The 22,151-nt window shown below is 39.9% G+C and overlaps 1 protein-coding gene across 1 annotated transcript in view; it reads right to left on the reverse strand.

The window, feature by feature from the left end:
• Positions 1-22,151, reverse strand: part of scn8ab (sodium channel, voltage gated, type VIII, alpha subunit b) — a 49,571-nt gene that overhangs the window by 19,268 nt on the left and 8,152 nt on the right. Inside the window, exons 2-14 of the mRNA XM_078248352.1 lie at positions 18,667-18,785; positions 18,302-18,391; positions 18,083-18,211; positions 15,690-15,781; positions 11,695-11,916; positions 11,402-11,465; positions 10,699-10,840; positions 8,292-8,498; positions 7,924-8,205; positions 4,830-5,153; positions 3,375-3,507; positions 1,506-1,744; positions 8-181 (exon numbers count right to left, since the gene is read on the reverse strand). Of these exons, the coding sequence (XP_078104478.1) occupies positions 8-181; positions 1,506-1,744; positions 3,375-3,507; positions 4,830-5,153; positions 7,924-8,205; positions 8,292-8,498; positions 10,699-10,840; positions 11,402-11,465; positions 11,695-11,916; positions 15,690-15,781; positions 18,083-18,211; positions 18,302-18,391; positions 18,667-18,785 (2,217 nt within the window). The remainder of the gene's footprint in view (positions 1-7; positions 182-1,505; positions 1,745-3,374; positions 3,508-4,829; positions 5,154-7,923; positions 8,206-8,291; positions 8,499-10,698; positions 10,841-11,401; positions 11,466-11,694; positions 11,917-15,689; positions 15,782-18,082; positions 18,212-18,301; positions 18,392-18,666; positions 18,786-22,151) is intronic.

Raw genomic sequence — 22,151 nt, forward strand, 5'->3', positions numbered from 1 at the left:
CACTTACCAATCGGAATGACCTGAGCACTGACAGACCTTCCACATCAGCCAGTCCCAGCTCAACTAAACTCAGAGTCACAATGAAGCCATCAAAGCAGTTCCAGCCTTCCTGGAAGTAGTAGTAGGGATCCATGGCAATCAGCTTGGCAAACATCTCCCCAGCAAAGATGCCTGTGAAAACCTGTGGATCCACACAAAATACAGCATAAAGTTAATGACAGGATGAACATCACAGTTGCGCTATAAATGTGGGATTGAATTTAACTTATCTAACCCCACAAAATCAAATATAAGTAGGTTCCATGAAATGTGATGTATTTCATGGTGAAACAGGATAATAAGGGTGTACACAGTGAACAATGATTCTTAAATTTAAACCAATGGGATTTCCGTGGGATTTAAGACTGCTTTATTTGTTGGACATTTGAGCTACACCTACCGTATTGATGCAGCATGACGTTACCATTGAAGATACACTGGGAGATACACTTTCCAGAAAGAAACTATAGCAGTTACAGATGATTGCGGTTTTGTTTCATTAGACTGTGACGTTGTAAAATCTGACTTTAAAATTTAAGATTTTTTTTTTTTATCTTTCAAATTACTGTAAAAAGCTCCAACAATAATGCCATAATGGCACTAATGGCAAACGTAAAAAACATTTAAAATCCTTTCCTCATTCTAGAAGACAAGGGAAACTGACTGTGATTACATTTGATTTGATGTAGTGCTGATTAAAAATGGATTGGGATTTGCTTCGAGTAAGGACTCTTCTGACAGGGCAAAGTCATAGAGCTGTGGCACCGTGTTTCAGCAAAACTTGTAAGGAGCTGTAGTATTTTAGCCTGTCCCATATCATCCACCCAACAGCTAATCATGTGCCCATTCAGTGCTGCAGAGAACACCCAATGATTCATACTGCACCAACCATCATGCTGATTTCTTTGACTTCAGTTCCTGTTTCACTCCTGACAGCATGCCAATCCCTATGACCTCATTTCCTGTCTTAGTACTGACACCATGCCAATACTGCTGCCCTCAGACAGCTGTGCTATGGAGATGTCTGACAGCAAGGGCAGAGCACAAACAAATCAAAATTCCTGCCGTACATTTGGTTAATATGTACTCTGCCAAATGACTCCTGGACCGATAGGTGGCTGCTATTTTTGTGTGTGTGTGTGTGTGTGTGTGTGTGTGTGTGTGTGTGTGTGTGTGTGTGTGTGTGTGTTCGGTAAAGGTGAGGTAAGCATGATGCAACGGAAGCAGGAGAGTGACCTGAGTGGGGTCCTATAAACACTATTGTGTGTGTATTCTCAAGTGCACATACAAAATGATGCACTGATGTATTGGTTTGAGGTTATGTAGGGGGTGGGGTGTGGCAAACTGAACCTGCAATGCTTCTGTTACTCCTGAAAGAGAAAATGAGGTTCATGCAGGCCTAAACTGTTACAAAGACAAATGACAGTGGTACAAAAAAGGACAAAAGAAGAGCTGCAGTTTCTCACCAGGTTGCCAACTGAAAGGACCCCCTCAAATTCATCAGTCATGGGGTAGTGCTCCATGGCCATGAAGAGGGTGTTGAGGACAATACAGATGGTGATAGCCAGGTCAACAAATGGGTCCATGACAATCAAGTAGGTAATGTGCTTAATCTTCAGCCACAAAGGAAAGCACTCCCAGATGAGGAAGATGTTGGCAAACTTGTACCAACAGGGAGGACACTTCCTCTGAGACTCCTCCAACTCTGTAGAAAGAGATGAAGAAGACAGAAACGAAAAAGGTCTCATTTACTCTCCCTTTACATACGAAAAAAACATGTCCATTTCAAACAATGTAACCATTACTGCCCACATACTTTCATGCATGCATTACATTGGCATGGTTGTTAAGCATTGCATTCACAAGAGGGGGCTCAATAATAATAAGTCAGACCTTCACTTTTCCACCGCTACCGGGCCAACTCACATTTAATTCCCTTCCAATCTCCTCCCAGCTGTTCTATAGCAACCATTTGTCCCTTTGCCCAGCGAAGTAAGTATAGATGTTTAAAAATGTCTAACTCAGATAGCTCCACCATTTTTTTTACATTTCTTCTTTGTGTTATATAGTTGTGTCTCGCTTGAACTACTGGCTACATTGTCTACATTGCCCCTGTGGTTTCCAGTGGTACGGCTCTGTTTTGCCTGTATTCCTAAGCCTTCAGAAAACGTACAGCAATATGGACGATATGAACGCAAAGTACGCTCCCTCCCTGATATGGACCTAAGGCTCTGTCCATATTAGGGCTTAGTTGACTAAGACCACAACAATCTATTAGTCGACTATCGACTAAGAGGGGGTGTACTAAAGATTCCTATTTTTAATCTTATTTTAACACTTGCTTTCCACACCTACCTCACTTCCTGTACCTCACTTCCTGTACCTCACTTCCTTTCCTCCCCTGGCTTCACAACTGATTGGCTTTTGTTTCCACCCTAATTACCTGATTGAGTTCACTTGGTCACTCCTTATTTAAAGACTGCACTCCCTCTCAGTCAGTCACATGGGGCGGCAGCTGGTAAGATGAGTTTTACTTTGCACATTATTTCTTGATAACATGTTTGATGTTTGAATGATAGCTTTACTTATCTAGTTACTTTATGATGAACATGTTAGAATATTGACTTTGTTAAGTTCTAATTTCTATTTATTTCTTCCCAGATTCTCCAACCCATGTGTGTCTGTGTCTGTCTGTTCTGTTCTGTTATCCATTATCATTTGCCTTACCACCTTTTGTTGAATAAATCTTCATTGAATGGACTGAACTTCTCTGTGGCTTAATCATGCATTCTGACCGATGCCCCATGACGATGGCAATCAACCTCTAAAACTGAACCCTCCTTAACAGGGAGCATTCATAGTCTATATACGTATCTACCAATGAGTATAAATGAGCCTTATGTCACCCAAGTAAAATATTTATTTTTCAATTGTATTGTGTCTTCCATAAACTTCCTAGTGGGTAACAGACACCATCTGTATCTGGATGCCTTGTCTGTGTCAGGAAAATGTCAATATGAGGTTTAATTGCCGTAAGCAGTAGCCTATCTAGTGCAACATTTAGACCATAGCTGGCTTGAATTGGTATCATATCTCATTTAGGTGAAAACGAAATGCAACTCACACAATTCTTAGTCACAAATGCTGACTTTTTTTTACATTAGACTACCTTCTTACTTGCAATTTCCATATCCAGATCTAATGACAGTATGCATATGTATAACAGTAACAAATATTTAACTACAGGTATAAATGCAAGGCTCATTAAATGTTTTAGTCTGAATAATACAAATCATATTTTGGGACAAGGTCTAAATTCGAAAAGTCAAAGGTACCCTCTAAGAGTGTGTTGGTGACTACGCTCATCTGACTGTTGGCACGGTCCTTTCCTTTGAAGGAGGAGTTGAGCTGATCCACAGATACCATGAGAGAGCCAGAGTGCTTCTTCTTAATCTCCACGTCAGTAGTCTGTACTCAAAGAAAGACACAATGTCAGTGAGAGGTAGTATACCAACAAACATTACATATTAAAACTCATGCTCTTAAGCTATCTAAACGATGAATTATGCCAGAAGATGAAAAATAACTAATGTGATGAATGCAGCTTTTCACTTCAGATCATTAAATCTTTTTTACAATGTATGATTCCCCAAAATACCCGATTTATTAAATTTAAGAATTTCCTGCAACATATCATACAACACACTTCAAATTCATACTGTCAATTCTCAAATAGTTGCCTTAATTCACCATAACTAAGGAGAGAACTAGGACTTTAATGCAACAAAACTATTATTTGAAATAGGACTTTATATTTTATTTCCCCTGCTTTCTAGGCATTACATTTTAGTAAGCAACCATTATTGATGTACTGGCTTTTATTTGAGAATTTACCGTACAGTTTCTAAACCATTCATCGCTAACTGTACATAACATAGCTACAACCCTAAGTAACCAACATTAAACTGCATGCAATGACATGCATGTCAAGAACAGGGGGGAATTCAAGACATAATTTGCTGCTACACCATGCTACATTTTAAGAAAGAAAAAATGTGAAAGCAGGTAGATTGAGAATAAAAGAGGAATCCACCATGCTAGCTGGAATGATTATTATTAATTATTATTATAGAAAAAAGTTTCTGATTTGATCTTGCACCATCCAGTGGCTCAGGAATGAGGACAGGAAGGAAAGAGGGAGGCAGAAAGACAGTGAAAGAAAGAAAGAAATAGAGGGTTAGATAAAAGCAGGAATAAAAAACAGTGTGGGCATGGATGTGGAAAGCCCCTAAGAATGAAAGAAGCAGAAGTTGTTTTTTTCTTCCTGTAAAATGTTTTGATAGTTTTGTTTTCAATGAATGACAATGACTGTATATGCTTAGGTTTGGTGAAAGAATTGTTAGGGTAACTACGGGGGGCTGATATCATGTTGCATTATTGTTAGATATTAATCAATGAAATGATCATCATGATGCTGGTAAGGCATTGGGTTCGTGGATACTGTTTCAGCTGGTTAGTGCCTTTTGGAGCTGTTAAAAAAGGTGCAGCGGAAAAAGGGCATTAGATCAGAGTGGAAATCTAAATGTCAGCATAACATGAAACAATAACAGAATCCAGATATTCAGGGGAGGAAAAAGGATCGACTGAGTTTAGGGAAAAGACGATCAAGAGCCAAGGGAAAGAGGTTGTGAAGCTGCAGAGGCCAGGGCCACCACCATCATGCCTAAACTGTATTGGTGTCCCATGGACGTCCTTACACTGTCATCAGTGGCTGCCTTATCTATTTTCACCTCAGGCAGAAGCCGTCTGCCGGGCCCAGGGCCGGTGAGAGACACCACGCCATTGCAGTCCACTGTGCTGTTCCTCTTCCCTCCAGAGTGGGGTGCCAGCGGGTGGATGCGTGATGAGCCTTGGCTGTAGCCACTGTAGCTGTTGCGGCGGTAAGGGATAAACAGGGAGCCTCGGCGGTCTTCGCTCTCCTCTACTGTACTGTGCTCATCGTCGGCAAACTCGTTTTCTGAGCCCATGTCCTTGGAACGGCCTTTGAAGCTGAAGATGCTGCTGCGGCTGTTGTGGCGCGACATGAAGGGAGAACCTGGGATGCTAAGTAGTGACTGAAGAGGGAGAGAAAGATGCAGAGAGGAAGAGTTGAGGAGTTATTAAAAACAGCAGGAGTTACTCGATGTATAAATAAAACGGACAGACAAGGTTAAGAGGGTAAGTGGGGCACATACTGTAGTTAACAATAAATAAACCAGAGGACAGAGCAAAATAAAAGGAAAATAAAGGATACAGGCACACCAAACAGATTGCTGGCTTTAATGTTACATACAGATACCAAGGATATCACAGGAGTTTCCTTCCGTGTGTTTATCACAATGAGTAACACAACAATAATAAAGAAGAATGAATAGCTTTTGTCTTAATCATGCTCAATCACTGTTATAACATGATAGCCGCATTAATGTAATATACTGTAAGGTGGGAATGAAATTATACAAAACTATAGTTCAGATGCTTTCATAAATTTATTGTATTTTTCTCTTTGTTCTGTAAAGAAGACCACAAGACTCCAGTAATTATACTTGTGGGAACATCACACAATTTAACCAATAAACTGACCATGATCTATAAGACAAACACTTGAGAAGATTTTCTCCTTGTTTAGGCTTAGTATTCTAGCATATAGTTAAATCATAAATGAAAGAAGAGGACACAATTGCAGTACAATGCATGCCTTGGAGATGTTTTGATCTGGAACACAGTCAGTTTTGTTCTATGCTCAGAGTAATATTACTGTGCAGTTTAGTTTAGTCCTATTTGGTTCCACAGAAAGCATTCAATGAAAGCTGTTTTTATCACATAACTTGTCTCCAAAGTTCAGCAAATAATTATGACACTGGGGCAGGCAACATACCTACAAAATTAACTTTTTTTTAAGTTCCTTTGTGTGCCATTGTTCCCTAGTCTAGTCCCTAGTTCCCTGGTCAACGCAATCTCTAGCCAGAGCATAGAAAACGCCTCCGCATCTGGCGTGTCAGGCTTTATCCCAGCAATGTATCTCCATTGAGCCAGTGACCAGGAAAGACTGGTTGACAACCATTATATAATTGTACACAAACAGCATTAAGGCCCTGACCGTCAGACCGTCAGACCAAGTTGGGCCGACAGTGAGTGACCATGGCCCTAGTTTGTGCGGTGTGTCCCGCACCATCGCCATGCGTCAGCCTTTTTTTGGCCACGGTTGGCCACCGGAGCAATCCCGTAAGTGGAACGTCGTGGATATAGACTAGTATCATAGCAACGTTTGTGTCAGGTTTCCCTTGTTGAATGAGGAATAGATTACTGCCTCCTGCTGGTATGGAGAGTTATTTCCTCTCACGCAGGTGCAGAACGTACTGGGTGCTTGGCCGTCGGCTGTAGTCTCGGCAGTGTTTTCCAGTGCTAATTTTTGGCCAAGACAAAGGCGATGTAGGAGTGTGAGTCGACGCCACAGTCGGTCTTCGTCGCCACTAGTTCCTGGCCGTTTGCTTGGTGTGTCAGGGCCTTTACTTGAAGCCTGGCAAGATATATTTCCGGGTGATATGTGATCCCGCAATTCTCATCTGGTCTCGTGAAATCGCAAGAATCCAGCTGCCAAGCAAGGTAATGAAGATCCACCAGACAAGAATGAAGTGTCTGGCATCTACATTGTGTCATCTTGTTTTCTCTGGCGATGAACATGATTGCAAAGTCAGCGGAGCCAGAGTGTAGAAGGCCCAAGACCAAATCTGGCCATTGCCAACAACCAATAAAAGCTCTTATGAAGGACCTGACAGTCAAAACACATCTCATACTAGGCTGTCGATGGATTCTGCAGGGATTTGAGAAGCTAATAAGGTGGGCCCAGGTGAGATTCAAACCAGTCAAGTCCAGATCTCTGGTGTTGAAGAAAGACAAGGCTGACGTTCTTCACCATCGCAGGCACCATGGTTGCAACCAGCACAGAGAAGCCAGTGAAATGCATAGGCAAGGTGTCTGACAGCACCCTGAGGGATCCAACATCCATCCAATCAACCTGCACTGAACCGGAGGGCTATCTAAAATCCATGGACTGATCAATCCGTGCCTGTACCAACAAGGAATTCTATCTAGAATCATGTGGCAACTCCTGGTGTGCAAAGTGCCAAACTAAACCATTGAAGCCTTGGAGAGCTATCTCGGAGTCTAAGCAGCGTTGAAGTCTACAGGCAAAGCAACAAGTTGCAGCTACCGCTCAAATCTCTGAATGAGGAATTCATGGTGGCAAGGACCAGAGAACCACAGCAGTACCAGGAGTCAACAGACCCGAAGGTGGCAAAGCTGACATTGAGGTGAAGACTGAAGAAAGTGGCAAGTAGAGAAGGTGGTCCAGCCAGCAGAATCAAGGCTGGTAAGAGCGGTTACCCAAAGCAGAGCCAGACTTGGATCCTTCCCAACCTCCAATGTCAACAACAGGGAAGCATCTCTAGTCCAGGGGGAGGTGAGGGCAGCAGTGGAGGAAGAGAGAACATGCAGAATAGTGGCAATGAAACAACATGGGGCCTGGTCAAGATGGAATAATGCTCTGGAGAGAAAGGTGACCTGGGTTAAGCTGTGGAAGGCCAAAACCCACTGTTTTTTAAATATTTTGTTGGGAATTTTACCTTATAGACAGGACAATTGTAGACAGGAAAAGGGGAGAGAGAGGGGGAAGACATGCAGCAAATGGCCACAGGTCGGACTGAGTCTCTGCATATGGGCGCCCGCTCTACCAGGTGAGCCACCCAGGCGCCCCTTATCAAGTTTTTTTGCCCAGGCAGTGTCTGATGTGATTTCTAATCAATCAAACAGCCACACATGGGGCAAAGCAGATGCTATCTTTACCTGGTTCATAATGGACGTCTTCCTCCCCAGCCGGCTTCCTGGGAAACGAATGGTGCTTTTCTTGCTGCCATCGTCTGACTCAGACTTAACAACCTTCTCGCTGTCTCCCTTCTCTTTCTCCTGCTCTTTCTGACGCCATTTCTTCTTGCGATTGCGACGCTCCTTGGCACTCTTGGAGCTCAGCTTGGACACCTCAGAGGAGCTGCGGGACAAGTGCCCTCCTCCTTCATCCTCTAACGCAGCCTCTGACACCGTGCCTGCAGATGTCGCCATGGCGGCAGCCTGAGAAGAAGAAAAAAGACACATGATAACTATAAACTATGAAAAACAGGTAAAGGTGTATGTGAGTTGGAGAAAGTAAGACCAACCTGTGTTTCATCCTGCTGCCTCTTAAGCTGTTCCAGCATGGCCTTGAATTCTGCCTCTTTCTGCTCTGCCTCCTCAATAGTGGCCTGGTTCTGTTCCTCATAAGCCATGGCCACCACAGCCAAGATGAGATTCACCAGGTAGAAAGAGCCCACAAAGATGACCAGCACAAAGAAGATCATGTATGTTTTCCCTGCTGCTCGCAGAGTCTACACACAGATAAAGCAGAGAACAAATCAGAGATTTAGAATTATTTAACATGGAAATTACAGACATATTGTCAGATTGATCAAATATATCTGGTCCAAGGCCTTCTTCAGTTAAACCTCCACACAGGATGAATCAGAGTGCAGGAATTCCCAATTTTACTTACACACACACACACACACACACACACACACACACACACACACACACACACACACACACACACACACACACACACACACACACACACACACACACACACACACACACACACACACACAGTGACTGGCCTATTTGCCAAATGAAGTGAATCTATTATGGCTGCCTGGAGGAGGAAGAGGAAAGAAAAGCTAGTGAAGGGTCATGGTAGTGCAGTTTAACATTGAAGCTATCTGTGCATGTTATAGCACTAAAAAGGCAGATATGCAATACTGGTTCAGTGTTCTCTTAAAAAGATTGGCAAAGAACATGACTGTTCTAAAGGTCATTTAACAAAAACAATCCAAATTTGTTCATTGCTTTATTACAACTGCAAATAACAAAAGTATTCTTTTCCTGCATGAAAGACAAACACAATTATCGGCTAGTCACAGTAGTTCTGATCAGCTGATCACCTTCCTTTTTTATTCAGAGAGCAAATTAACTGATGGGGGAGAGTTGCTGAGAGACACCTTTGCGGATTCATTCAGGTATTAGGATGATGATATATTTTTTTATGATGAAGTAAGGACAAAAGCATTAGTACTGCTTAGGGCAGGGGTCATCAACTACATTTTTCCAAGGGCCAGAATTGTTCTAAGCAGACACTCCGGGGGCCGGACTTTCAAATAAAGAAAATAAAATGAATTTATACCTAATACGCCTATTCTTGTTCGAAATGTTCACTTTCTTGCTGAATTAATGCTTTTTTTTTACATGTATTAGTGTGAGCAAACTCCTAAAAAACATGGAAACTCCATAAGAAGAAAACGATCTCAGACTAGGAGGCAGTTCACTGAGGAGTGATGGTTAAAGTCTGTGATTAGGAAACATGGTTGTAGTATGCAGCGTCCTGATTGGTGGAAAATGCTTGCAGAAAGAAACGGCTGTTGTCAGGTAAGAATGTCACTGTCAAAGAGGCTGAAGCGAAAAGTTGACGTGGAAAAGCCCAGCTTTAATGATGAATGGACAGATAAGCAGGCTATGCATTCGTCATGTTTGCCTCATTTGCAATGAAACGATGTAGTTGAAAAATAATACAACCATCATCATCAAGAATGAAGAACGCAAACATAATGGTCGCGTCATTCACGTGCATATTAAGTAGCCACATGTATATGTTTTGGTCTTAATACATCCATAGATTTACCGCTCCAGCGGAGAGGATGGTTCGCTCAGCCAGCAGTTAAGTTCATAAGAATTTGTCCAAATTTCAAGATTCCAGGCAAACTAAGAAACAGCTTTTGTTTTAGCTTGTTTGTAAAAATTCTCTATTTGCAGAGTAGGCTAGAGCTGTGTTTGCGTAAAACAGCGCGGTGGACAAGAGTGGACTGAGCGGACAGAGCAGATTGAAATATGTTTTCTACATGTTTATGCAGGTCTACACAGGTGAGTGCATTGATAAGTATTGACTTTTTACTCACAAAGGTTTTATTGTAGCCTTCTTACAGTAACGAGACTAGCGTGAGTTCATCTGCCCCAGCGGCCATTGGTTATCCTCTTTGTATCGTTCCCAATCAGATACTGTGTGTTTTAACGCACACACATCTCGGCTCAGCTGTGTGTGTGGAGCGCAGGCATCGCTAGACAGAATCCCGGCATGTGAATAGAGATGCAAATACAGGGGGCTGGGTTTGTGCTCTACCTGTGTAATGTTACCTGCTGTAAATGCTTGAAATGCTAAATAACAGAACGCATTTTTTCCTCTTTACATTTTCTGAATTCGTGATTATTCTGCGGGCCAGACTAAAAGCTTTGGTGGGCCGGATCTGGCCCGCGGGCCGCCAGTTGATGATGGCTGGCTTAGGGGGTGTTTTTCTCTTCTGGGTAGGACTAGAGAGGCTTTAATATAGGTCTCTCAAGCAGGTGCAAGAAGGGTCAAGGACTTCATAGGTCATATTGTGACAAAATGTGCAGTCCTGCTTTTTGCTTCCTTTGAACATGAATGTGTCAATTTGAGACTAAGGATGACAGACAGAATCATTTACGAAAACACTGCTTTACCAGCATGTAGAGATTTTCCCAGAAGTCTTGGGTCATGAGGCGAAAAAGGGTGAGGAAAGCCCATCCAAAGCTGTCAAAGCTGGTGTAACCGTAGTTGGGGTTCCTTCCGGCTTTCATACACATAAAGCCCTCTGGACATCGTCTAAAACACACAGGAAGACAAAAAATTGTAACTTAACAAATGACTGAAAACAGCATTGACACATTTGGAAATATAGATACAGGCACCATTGACAGTTTAAGATACAACATGACCATGAAAATGGGCCTGAAAAAAGTCTTATGTCATAAGTTAATGTGTTTTTTTTTTGCTTGTGCATGCATGCTTACACGTACACTGTGACATCACAGAAGGATATTGATATAATTAACCTAAATATTTTATGACATAAGCAAGTCTGACTCATGAATTATGAATACATGTTTGATTGCTTAGACTGTCTAAAAAGTATGTGTACTTTTTGTACCAATTTCTTGGTTAAATGCTAGTAACATTCTCTTGTGTGTGCAAAAACCTATGTGGCCTGAAGATCCATCAGGCCAAAAAAAGTAGCTTGAGGAGGCGCGAGGGCCCTGTTAGATTACTGATGATGTGTCGAACACAAGATGTGCGAAAGAACAACAGAAAAATGTAAGACAGCTGCTGAAAACATTGCAGTATGAATATGGAGGCATGCATTTAGTGAGTGAAGCACTAACTTACCCTGAGTCAGAACTATTTCCACATAGCAGAGCATCAAGCTGACCAGGAAGGAAGTAGAAATTAGCTATAAAAAAAAGAAAAAAAAAGAAACAGTCACTTGTATTAGCCACTGGGCAAAGATGTGTGTTAGATTAGTCATTGTGTATGTTACTTTTTATATCAGCAAGGTAAAAATAAAACAAAAGAAATACAAAGGAAAAAGAAAGTTACCAGGATGCACACACTTTTTGTTAAGTCACATTAATGTACCGTAATCATGCCCAACTTAATCAAGTGTCAATGTAATCACTCACAGTCATTCATGATGTATTCCTTCCAGTCAAAGCCCCTGCTGCCATTTGCCAGGTACTGCTCAGTCATGTTGATTGGCCAGATTACACACTTCTGCCTTAGGTTCCCCATAAAGAGCTGCAGTCCAATAAGAGCAAAGACGCTGAGACAGAAGACGGTCAGGATCATCACATCCGACAGCTTCTTCACAGACTGGATCAGAGCACCCACAATGGTCTTCAGGCCTGTCAATTAATATACAATAAACACACACACACACACACACACATACACACACATACACATACACAGCCACAAACACAAATGTGCAGAAATGCACGTACATGAAAACAGACAAACTCGCATACACACACACCAGCATACAAATTCAAATGCACACACACACACACACACACAAACAAACACATAGATAGACACAAATAAAAAGAATTGCAAATTCTGGCACTGCAAGAGTGCACACGCTGAGTTTGGTTTTATAGCTGCAATTCAGAGCTGACTGAAGTCAAGCACGGAAAAAGTTAAGTTAGGTAACTGATATCTAATCCTGTATTAACCCTGTGCTGGGCAGCCTCTTACATAAATCTAACATTGGCAGGCATCAAAATTATTTCTCAAGCACCTACGCCCACATTGCCAAGCCTCAACACCAGAAATGAACTGCTGTGCATTCCGAGTATAAAACCAGTGTGTAGACAGTGCTTGTTGTTGTTCTTACAGTCATTCCTGCCTAGTTGGAAATCTGTAGTTCAGCCTAAAATGATATAATAGATATGGTCATATTTGCGGATATGCAAAAATAAATAAATAAATCAATACAATTATAGTAAGTAAAATGGTTGCGGTATCCACAGGGATGAGAAATTAATTGTTCAACTGTTAAAAGTAGCTCTTTATTTTGTAGCTTTACCTGAGGATCTTTTTTGCACTCAGTCAGGATATCTGAGGACTTAAATCATGTATAAATGTAATAATAAGTCTATCATATTATTAAGTGTAACAAGGTAATTGCTACAGAATTGTTTAATTGCTACATAATGTACTACTGTGCAGTAACAACACAATCAAACCTACAGCAGTGAGTTCAGAGAAGAAAGCTGAGAACCAAGTTTTGGTGTGAAAGATATTTAGCGCAGAAATTGGAATTCTCTGATATCCAAAAATAAATAATGTAAGCATAGTGCTGTAATGACACAGGTATTCCCATAAGGTAATTACAAAAATGTAGCTCCAGTCATTATCTGCGGGCACAGCTCTTCAGCTCAAAGGTAGAAAAACATGTTGTCCTGCATCTCCACGTCTCCTGGGAGGAGAAAACCTGTCTCATTTCCTGTGCTAATTTGTCTTGCTAGTTTCTTTTCTTGCTCATTGTGATAGGCTTCAGGCTACTATTACTTATTATGAGTACTACCTAATTCAGCTCCATATCATGTAACTGGATGTCATCTGTTTTAAAGTCTTAATAAGCAGTGTGATATAACTTAAGAAATGTGGCTGTATGTTTGTGTCTTTAGAAAGTCAATAATCTCCCTGTGAATACAAATAAAGTGTATTAATTTATTAAAAAGGATAAATAGGATATGTGGTTTATTAGTAGCTTTTAGAACCTACAAAATTCCATTCACTTTTCTACTGTTCTACTTTTTTCTCACTTACTTCCTTTTAAAACACCACTTGGCCATTTTCAGTATCATTATAGGCTGAAATGCTTATTTGCAACACACTTATCAGCACTTTCTTTATGCACCAATCAGGTTTTACCAACATTTGTTATCGGAATCTGATGATGTTTTTGGGTAGCTAACTCATGTTGCAGGGCCACTGTCAATCAAAGGTGATCAAACCACACTGTTGAACTCTCTAAATAAATTATACCTAAGGATGTTTTTTTCCTATCCTAAAATTTGATTTATACTTATTTTGTCATGATAAGTCATCAGCTTAAATCTGCCAAGTTTTCAGAGGCATTAAAAAACACAAAACACTTGTGCCTACAGCACTTTATGTCCCAACTACAAACATCTGAGCATTATATTTTAGAAAAACCTAATTTCCTAACAGTCGTGTTTGGGAAAAATACTGTGGTATAGCTTCTCTATTAAAACTCAGTAAGAAATGTTATCCAAACTCTAACTGGCAGCTTGTTATCATCTGAGCAGATGTGCGTATTATGTCACTACTTTTGCATTCTCTCTCAAATTTAAACTTTCGGTGGATTGATGTTTTTAGTGCAGATTCCTAGCTATGGTTATCAAAAAGAGATACCTCTAGAAACATTCAATAAAATCAAAGACATGACTATCTAGTATGTAACAGATCTCAGATATAGAGGTCATATTCATTTTTTTTTTTTTTTTCATAAACACATAACACCACAACAAACACTGCAGCTGTATGGGATGTTTCCATCAGAAAGACACATTTTCATTTTCACACTTTACCGGTAACTACCCCATGTAAGTGTTCTATAGACAAGCTGTCTGATGCATTTTCCACTGAGCAAGAACAGACAGCACTACAACTGGATTTAGGATCTTTATCTGGAGAGGAGACATTGTATTATTTATATTTTCCTTCACTACTTGTGTCCATCTATGGGAACATTCCTGACTAGCTGCAGTTAATTGTTATACTGCATCCAAAAAATCAACTGAACGCAGCAGCACCACAAACAGCGCACAGAATCAGGCTCAGTCAAGGAAGCAGGAAGTGAAGAGGAGAAAGAAAGGACAGGCGAGGAAGAGTTGGTGGCTGAGGGGGATGGGCAATGAGAGGTGGCATGCAGGTCATTTAAACGCCAAGGCTGAAGGAATTGACTCGGTGTCATCACCTGTCTGAAAACCGTGATGGGGACCTTGCCTTAACTGAAGAACTGTTGCCATCCCAGACCCCTCTTTCTCCCACTCTTGCAGTGCTGGGCGAGCCCTCAGGCTGCTTTAGCCCAGAGCACAACTGAGTTCTATATGCTGGAGGCTGAGTCTATTGTACTGTACTGAGTGTGTGTGTGTGTGTGTGTGTGTGTGTGTGTGTGTGTGTGTGTGTGTGTGTGTGTGTGTGTGTGTGTGTGTGTGTGTGTATGTACATCTTCTGAAATACAGTAACTTCAGTGTCATATTATTTTACAAGCATTTTGAGTGGACATCATATATAAGCAAATGTATAAACTTGTGTTACTGCGGAGGAAAATAAATCCCACTGAATCTGACACATATACATGGATTTTGCTTATTTATTTATTATTTTTATTCCCCTTTCACTCCCAGGATGGACAAAGATCTTCAAAGGAAAAAATAAATAAATCTGAAGCCTGAATCAAATAACTCTTATAATAAGAGATAATAAAATCCAAAAGAAAAGCCCCGTAAAGCCAAACTCGTAAAAGCATGTGTCTCAAAGCTTCATGCAGCGCTGATGTGTTGTCAAATTAGGCTTGGCAGTCTTAGCGAATCAAATAGTCTTTGGAAACAAGAAGTCAGTGTCATAGATTGTGAAAATTTGGATCAATGTATGAAATAAACAACAAACAAACCAGATATGCAAAGAGATGACATATTTAAAACTACTCATGATCATGTTTTTTCCCCCAAATTAGTTTGTTCATTTAACCCCTCATACTGACATCCTGAAAGTCAACTCCTTGGAAACAATATCTAAACTCTTCCACTATATTATCACTTTGTTTAGACATGAATTTCTTTTTAACTTGAGGTAGAAATATACAAGACAGATAGGTGTTGTATATCCTGATGTGCTGCATAAGCCCAGCTGTCCACATGGGACATGTGAGCCCACAAGACTGCCAGTAGACTGCTAAGCCTATCAAAAATGTATTGCTACCATTTTTGATTGTAAAAAGTAAAAAGAGTAAAACAAGTAAAACAAAAAAATGAAGAATTCTAAAACATCTTCTTTAAAAAAAAAATAAAGTAATAGAAATAAAGACAGGTAATAGATAATAGATAACGTAAGCTCAGCCTTAGTGTTTAAATGGGAGTCTCACCTGGAATGACAGAAATTGTTTTCAATGCTCGGAGAACCCTGAACGTTCTCAGCGCCGAGACATTCCCAAGGTCCACAAACTCTGTTATATATCTGTAACAAGGTAGGATGACACACAGAACAGAACCCCATGACACACAACACACACACACACACACACACGCACGCACGCACGCACGCATGTACGCGCAAGAGCACGACACCAGCACCACCATCGAAGACCAGGAGGGGACACCACGGTGAGAGAGAGAACGCCTGTCCGACCAGTGGGAAGAGAACGAAGGAAGAAGAGGAGAGGGACTGAAACAAAACCACACCTAACATCAACCCCGTGACTCGCCCACCCGCAAACAAACACCTGGACTGTCTTACCTGGGATAACTGAAATTGTTTTCAAAGCCCTCAGAACCCTGAACGTACGCAGAGCTGACACATTGCCTAGGTTTACAAACTCTGTTATATACCTGCAAGGTGGATCAGATACAATTATTCAGCAGCCATCCCAAACAGAGGAAAAAAACAATAGATTGTTACACAATATTTTAATAAGCATTATCAATGTGGTATGATGGGCTGATGTTGATTGGAGGTGCTGTGGGCAATTGTCTTTAGAACCTGTTTTGCAATATTTAGCTAAATCCATCTTATATCCGAGCACATATTATTTAAAAACACACACAAAAAAATTTATAAAGAACAGTTTTCAGCCACTGCAAGTCTTAATAACCAAGCAGGAGAACATGCCTAGCAGAAGTTAGTCTAGTCTTTAGAAGCCTGGAAACAGCAGCAAGGAAACAAATCTATGTCCACAGTGGAGGTGATGTGAACCAAAATACTGGCCCTGAAATCATTTTGGTTGATAAGTTTGGTAAGACCCAAACTCAGAGTAAGTATTGGGTAACTACAGCTTTGCAACTGTGGTAATCTATATATATCAAACATTTGGGGGTGATAGGTTTAATAGCATCTACTGTGCTCAAAATGTTACACCAAGTGTAAAAAGTATGACATTTATAAAGGTGTTTGCCCTCTACTCTAGAGTAAAGCTTAAACAGAAAGTTGCAACATCACAGTGTGCGTTTGTTGTTGCAATGGCTAAATGTGTTGACCAAAATTAGTTTTTCAGGTTTTCGTTCATACTGATTCTTCATTGTTTCTCCAAAGTTGCCCACAGCAGCTTTCAGATTGGGGAGTACTATATTTGTCCATCTTCAACCCTCATCTGGGGTACAGGCAGATCCCAGAGGTATACTTTTTATCGCACGTGTTTTATTTTATTATTCCAATTGTTCATGACTTTGTCAATCAACTTGTTCTCAAATACTTTATATCATTTTCGGTTTTAATTTGTGCTTTTTAAAAAATACCAATGTATTGGGTTTCTAGGGGACCCCAGTCAAAAGCACCCAATTGCAGCCCATGCAATTTCAATACACAGATAAAATAAAATGTTTGCCATGGGTCCTAATTTAAAGTATCACACACTATCATGTGGTAGGGGCACTCTGTCAGTAATTCTGAAGGAGAAAGCACAGATTTCCTCATGTGCTGTGGCTATTTTTTATTTTACAGATTATGCTGATAAAGTGTAACTTTCCTAAAATAATAATGATAATGATCTGATGTTTCTTTTCTTCGGATGACATAAATTACATTGCGGATAATGTTTTGAGAAGAAATAAGTTAACATTTTGCAAAGATGGTTGTTTTTTACAGTAGTTTATTCTTGGGGTCCCCAGTCGGTAGTCCTTGTATGTTAAATATATTGGTAGGATCAGGGTTAAATATTTTATTAAATTAATTATTATATTAGATAACCACTATATTGTTCATTTTAAAAACCAGAAGTTTGTTGTTAAAAGATTAAATGTTTAATGGACGTGTCTATGATGCCCACACAATAATGGAATCTGTAAGTCAATTTTCTATAACTCATACTAAAATGTTTATTAGAAATTTTAAATGACTCAAGACATTTCTGACAGAAAACATTTGACAAGTCAAAGTCAAAGCACAGGCATCACCAATAACGTTAATGTCTTAAAAGCCATGTGCAATTTTATCCTGGTATTATCATGCCTGAATTGAAAGCAGTCGTTATTAATGTGACTAGTTACACCTGTGTTTAAGTAGCCCGACTGTCTGCAGCGAGAAAGTTCTGTTGCCATTTGGCATATACTTGCTGTTATCTTGTAACTAAGTATGTCTTATAAAGAAATCATGTCTCACAACTTTCTCCTATTCACATGCTAAAATGCTAATATTTTTATTAGTCATGTTAAAATCCTGTTTTTGGTTTTATGCTTTGATTGCAGTGCTTTTTCTTTTCTTACATTAGACCATTGTTATATGTAGCTTCCAATTATTTAAATTCTTATGAGTTAAAATACTTACGCCATTGAGATGACCATGAAATCCAGCCAGTTCCATGGGTCTCTGAGAAAGGTAAACCCATCTATAGCGAAGCCTCGGGCAACAATTTTTGTGAGTGATTCAAACGTATAGATACCTGTGAAGGTATACCTTGAAAACAAAGAAAGAAGAGAGTAAAACGGTGACAGGCACACTAAACAAGGATATGATTGCTGATGAGAAGTATGGATGTGTACTTACTCTACTTGTTTGGACCATTCTGGGGGGTCACTAAATGTCATAAATATACAGTTGGTCAAAATCGTACACATGATGATCATGCTGAATAACGTGAGAGGACAAAAGTTAAGGAAAGTTTGAACAGTACTACCCATGACACCCTATACATGAGCGACTAAAATCAAACTTTAGCAATGAAGTAAGCTTAAGGAAGATGGCAAAGTAGGGAGAAAACTAAAGTGATTTAGAGCTTACAGTGCATTAGCTTTCATATCTATTTACAGACAACTTGTGACATAAGCAGAAAATCCAAACATGTTGAAAATACTAAAACATCTGTTTTTAGTCACTGTAAAGCATAGGAAATGAATCACTTGAAAGGATATGCATGTATCAAAATCTTAATAGCTATTCGCCTTAGTAGATTAAACGGGCTTATGATGTACAAGGAGGGCGTGGCACTGAAGCGGAAGATTGTTTTCCCTTTGTTGAGGACTATAAATGTCTGTGGAGAGAGAGGGACAGAGAAAGAGATAACAAGACAGTTAGAACATTTCCAGTAATTATACGGCACATACAATTCAGCACATGGTCAGCAAACCTTTTTACTATGTTTTTATTTTTTTAAAGGAAGATATGACTGTAGCTTGACTGAGTAGCTGATGTGTATCCTGAGATTACCTCTAAGTCATGGGGCACCACTGCATTGGTTTTCAATCTACCTACAGGGCTGATTCTCACAATGCAGGTGATACCTTAATTCATTTGGACATAGCATTTTGATGAGAGTGCTCACTGTGTTGTTGCTTTACCCATTTGAAATCATTGCCCTACTAGCCGTGAGACAATGGTGAGCACTTTAGCATCAGGTTGTAATGGCCTTACACTAAACAAAGCGCAGGGGATAAAAACAGTATAGTAAAAAGATAAAGGAATAGAAAAGGGCAGTCAGTAGGACAAGGACACAGGGCTGTGTTTTACTCCGCTGACATCACTCCCTCTGTGGCCAGTCACCCGAGAGTACAGTTAACACCTCTGTGTGGGTTGCATCAAACCGCGTATCTGTCCTGGCAAACTTTTCCCCGTGACAGTAGCTCTGTGAGCAGCAGACAGGTGCATGGGAAGCTCTCCCCATTTCATGGCCAAATGACTGTCTTTGCCCCAACTTTAAAGCTCTTACTGGAAGAGAACCGCAAATGCTGTCATCGATCAGGGGCAGATCTGCTGACTCTAGGCTCTCAACAACCACTCCCCACTCATAAACAGCACTGGGCCAAGTGGGGCTGTGCAACGGGGTGAGGCAGCAGTGTGTGTTTGAGCAATATGTGTTTATTTGTGGATGTGTATGCCCAATTTTGGGGTCTGAGTGAGAAGTATGAGCATTCTTTACAAACAAATGGACTACTGGGATACTTTACAAATGTGTGGTTTGGTTGAGAATCCTATGAATGTGTAAACTGCTTGGGTGTTTTTCCTTCTTCACCACATCCCCTCATGTGTATTTATGATACCACTGACATGTTGCCTGCCAGTATTTACAGGTTACATACAGACACAGCACGTCCTGTAAGTAACCAGTACTGAAGAATAATGGAAATATCAAATTATATCCAAATTTATATCACTTTGAATTTTAGATGTGAATGTCCGTCGTATTCAACTTTAAGTGATAATTCTTGTGTTGTTTTTCTTACAACTTCTGTAACCATTTTAAAAGATTTTAAAATTGGCCAAACTATACTTCAATTTACAAATAATGAAGTTGTCAAAATACTGTGCACCAGAGTACATGCATTCAAAAACAGCAGATCATGAAATTAACTCTATATTACTTGCCCTTTATGTTATGATATAATAATCACTGCACTCAAAATGAAATGATAATAATATGACGATAACCCACTGGTGGAGAGCATACACGTATAATAGAAGCAATTAGTCTTTAGTATTCATCTGGCACCAGCATAGAAAAATACACAGTTTGTGGTTCACACCACGGGAAACACTAGAAAGAAATAGGGAGGCGACCAGAAGTGTCCTGAGACAAGTGGTGTCCTGAAATCTAATTAAATTAAAAATAGCGTCCGCAGTCTGGGGAAAGACAAAATGTGTTCTCTGCATCAGAAGACTCCTCTCTCCCTCCCTTCCCCTCGCCTGTTCTTTTTTGCCTATAGAGCATCTGCACTACTTAAAATATCCTCTCACAATGTTTCCGGTCAGATGAATAAAATAATGATCTATACTTAATCAACACAATACTAACAGGAACACGGGATTTACAGTAATGTTCAAAGGGTAAATCTTTCTCTTAAAGGTCAAGTGTTTTGCTGACCAAGCAAATCTATGGATGGAGGGGGAGGTTGTAAAATGAGCAATATCTCATTAGCGCTTTACAGATGCCCAGCATGCATAACTATGTCCCGTATGTTAATCAATGTGAAGAATAATGCCATGGATAAATCCTGTGGATTTGTAAAGTTTTTTTTTTTTTAACTTCAGATTTGAAGACGTAAGTATCTTATAGAAAAAACGTCTGCTTTGTCCTTATTGAGTCTGAGTTTCAATGTAGGTCATCCTCTACATCATATGGAAATTCAGAAATGTTCATAAAAAAATAAATAAAAAAAATAAAAATCACAATTCAACTACAAAGAGGCTTCAGTTACTCAATGAACTGTGTCCATTTGGAGACAGAAAAATATGCTGTTGATACAAACTTGGCAACCTCAAATACAACAAGGGGTGCAAATGTCAGGCAATTTCTTTAATTCATCGTGCAACATTAATCGATAACTGATCAATCATTGAAGGTTATAAAATACTAAATATATGATTTTTCTTATTGAAAGCTGTATTGTGATGGGCTATTTTCACAGCACAATTTAAATCATAAACTAAATATAAACACAAGTTAAGTATCTGAATCATAAATGGACTGAAATGTAATGAGACAAAAGAATAATTCTGTGTAAAAGAAAGGCTATATAAGACGAATACATGCAGCGCACAAAACAAAGACAAAAAATGATTGTGTCAATAAAAAGGGCTGTAGCTTACTAATGCCTGTATCAAGCAGAAAAATAAAATATGCCGCTCTGATCACCTGACAACAGACTTACATCTTACCTATTTCAATTTAAGAATATGAGCAAAATGATGCGGTCAGAGATGAATTGTGTGGGCAATCTATTACCTGGAAATCACTGGTGATAAAAATATATATATAGGCAATAGGCACAGGACCTTTACTGTGCTGTTCCTATTGTAAAGAAAACCACTCTGTGCACGCATCATGAGCTCTGATCACAGTTAATTGTGGTACAAATGGTGCAGTTATCCCATTTGTATGTGCATGTAGACCAACCACTAAAAACAATGTCCCAGAATGCATACATCATACTGTTGGTTGATATATAATTAACAGTGATTCATTGATTAATTAAACACTCACTCATTTCACTCAGTTTAGTGTATTTCCAAGACAAACTCTGTGGAGACACTGAATTCATCTTCATTGGTTCGAAGGTTTTGCTTTCCACAACACATTTAAATGGGATCCACATATCAACCATGTAGTGCACTAGTACACTTAGGAAACTGAGGATTGATTGTATCTATACATGGATTAACATAGAGTGACTAAGGCAGTGGACAGGCACCATGGATCACAAAACTCTGTCTTTGTAACACTATGCATGTTGAAGTCCCCCCCCCCTCCCACACACACACACACACACACACACACACACACACACACACACACACACACACGTACACACACACACACGTACATACATACATACTTGGGCATACACACATGCATAAATACACAACTCAGCAGAGCAAGATTCACTGTAAGGAAAAAGACTTA

The sequence above is a fragment of the Sander vitreus genome, chromosome 4 (genome assembly GCF_031162955.1).
Source record: "Sander vitreus isolate 19-12246 chromosome 4, sanVit1, whole genome shotgun sequence".
Classification (NCBI taxonomy): domain Eukaryota; kingdom Metazoa; phylum Chordata; class Actinopteri; order Perciformes; family Percidae; genus Sander; species Sander vitreus.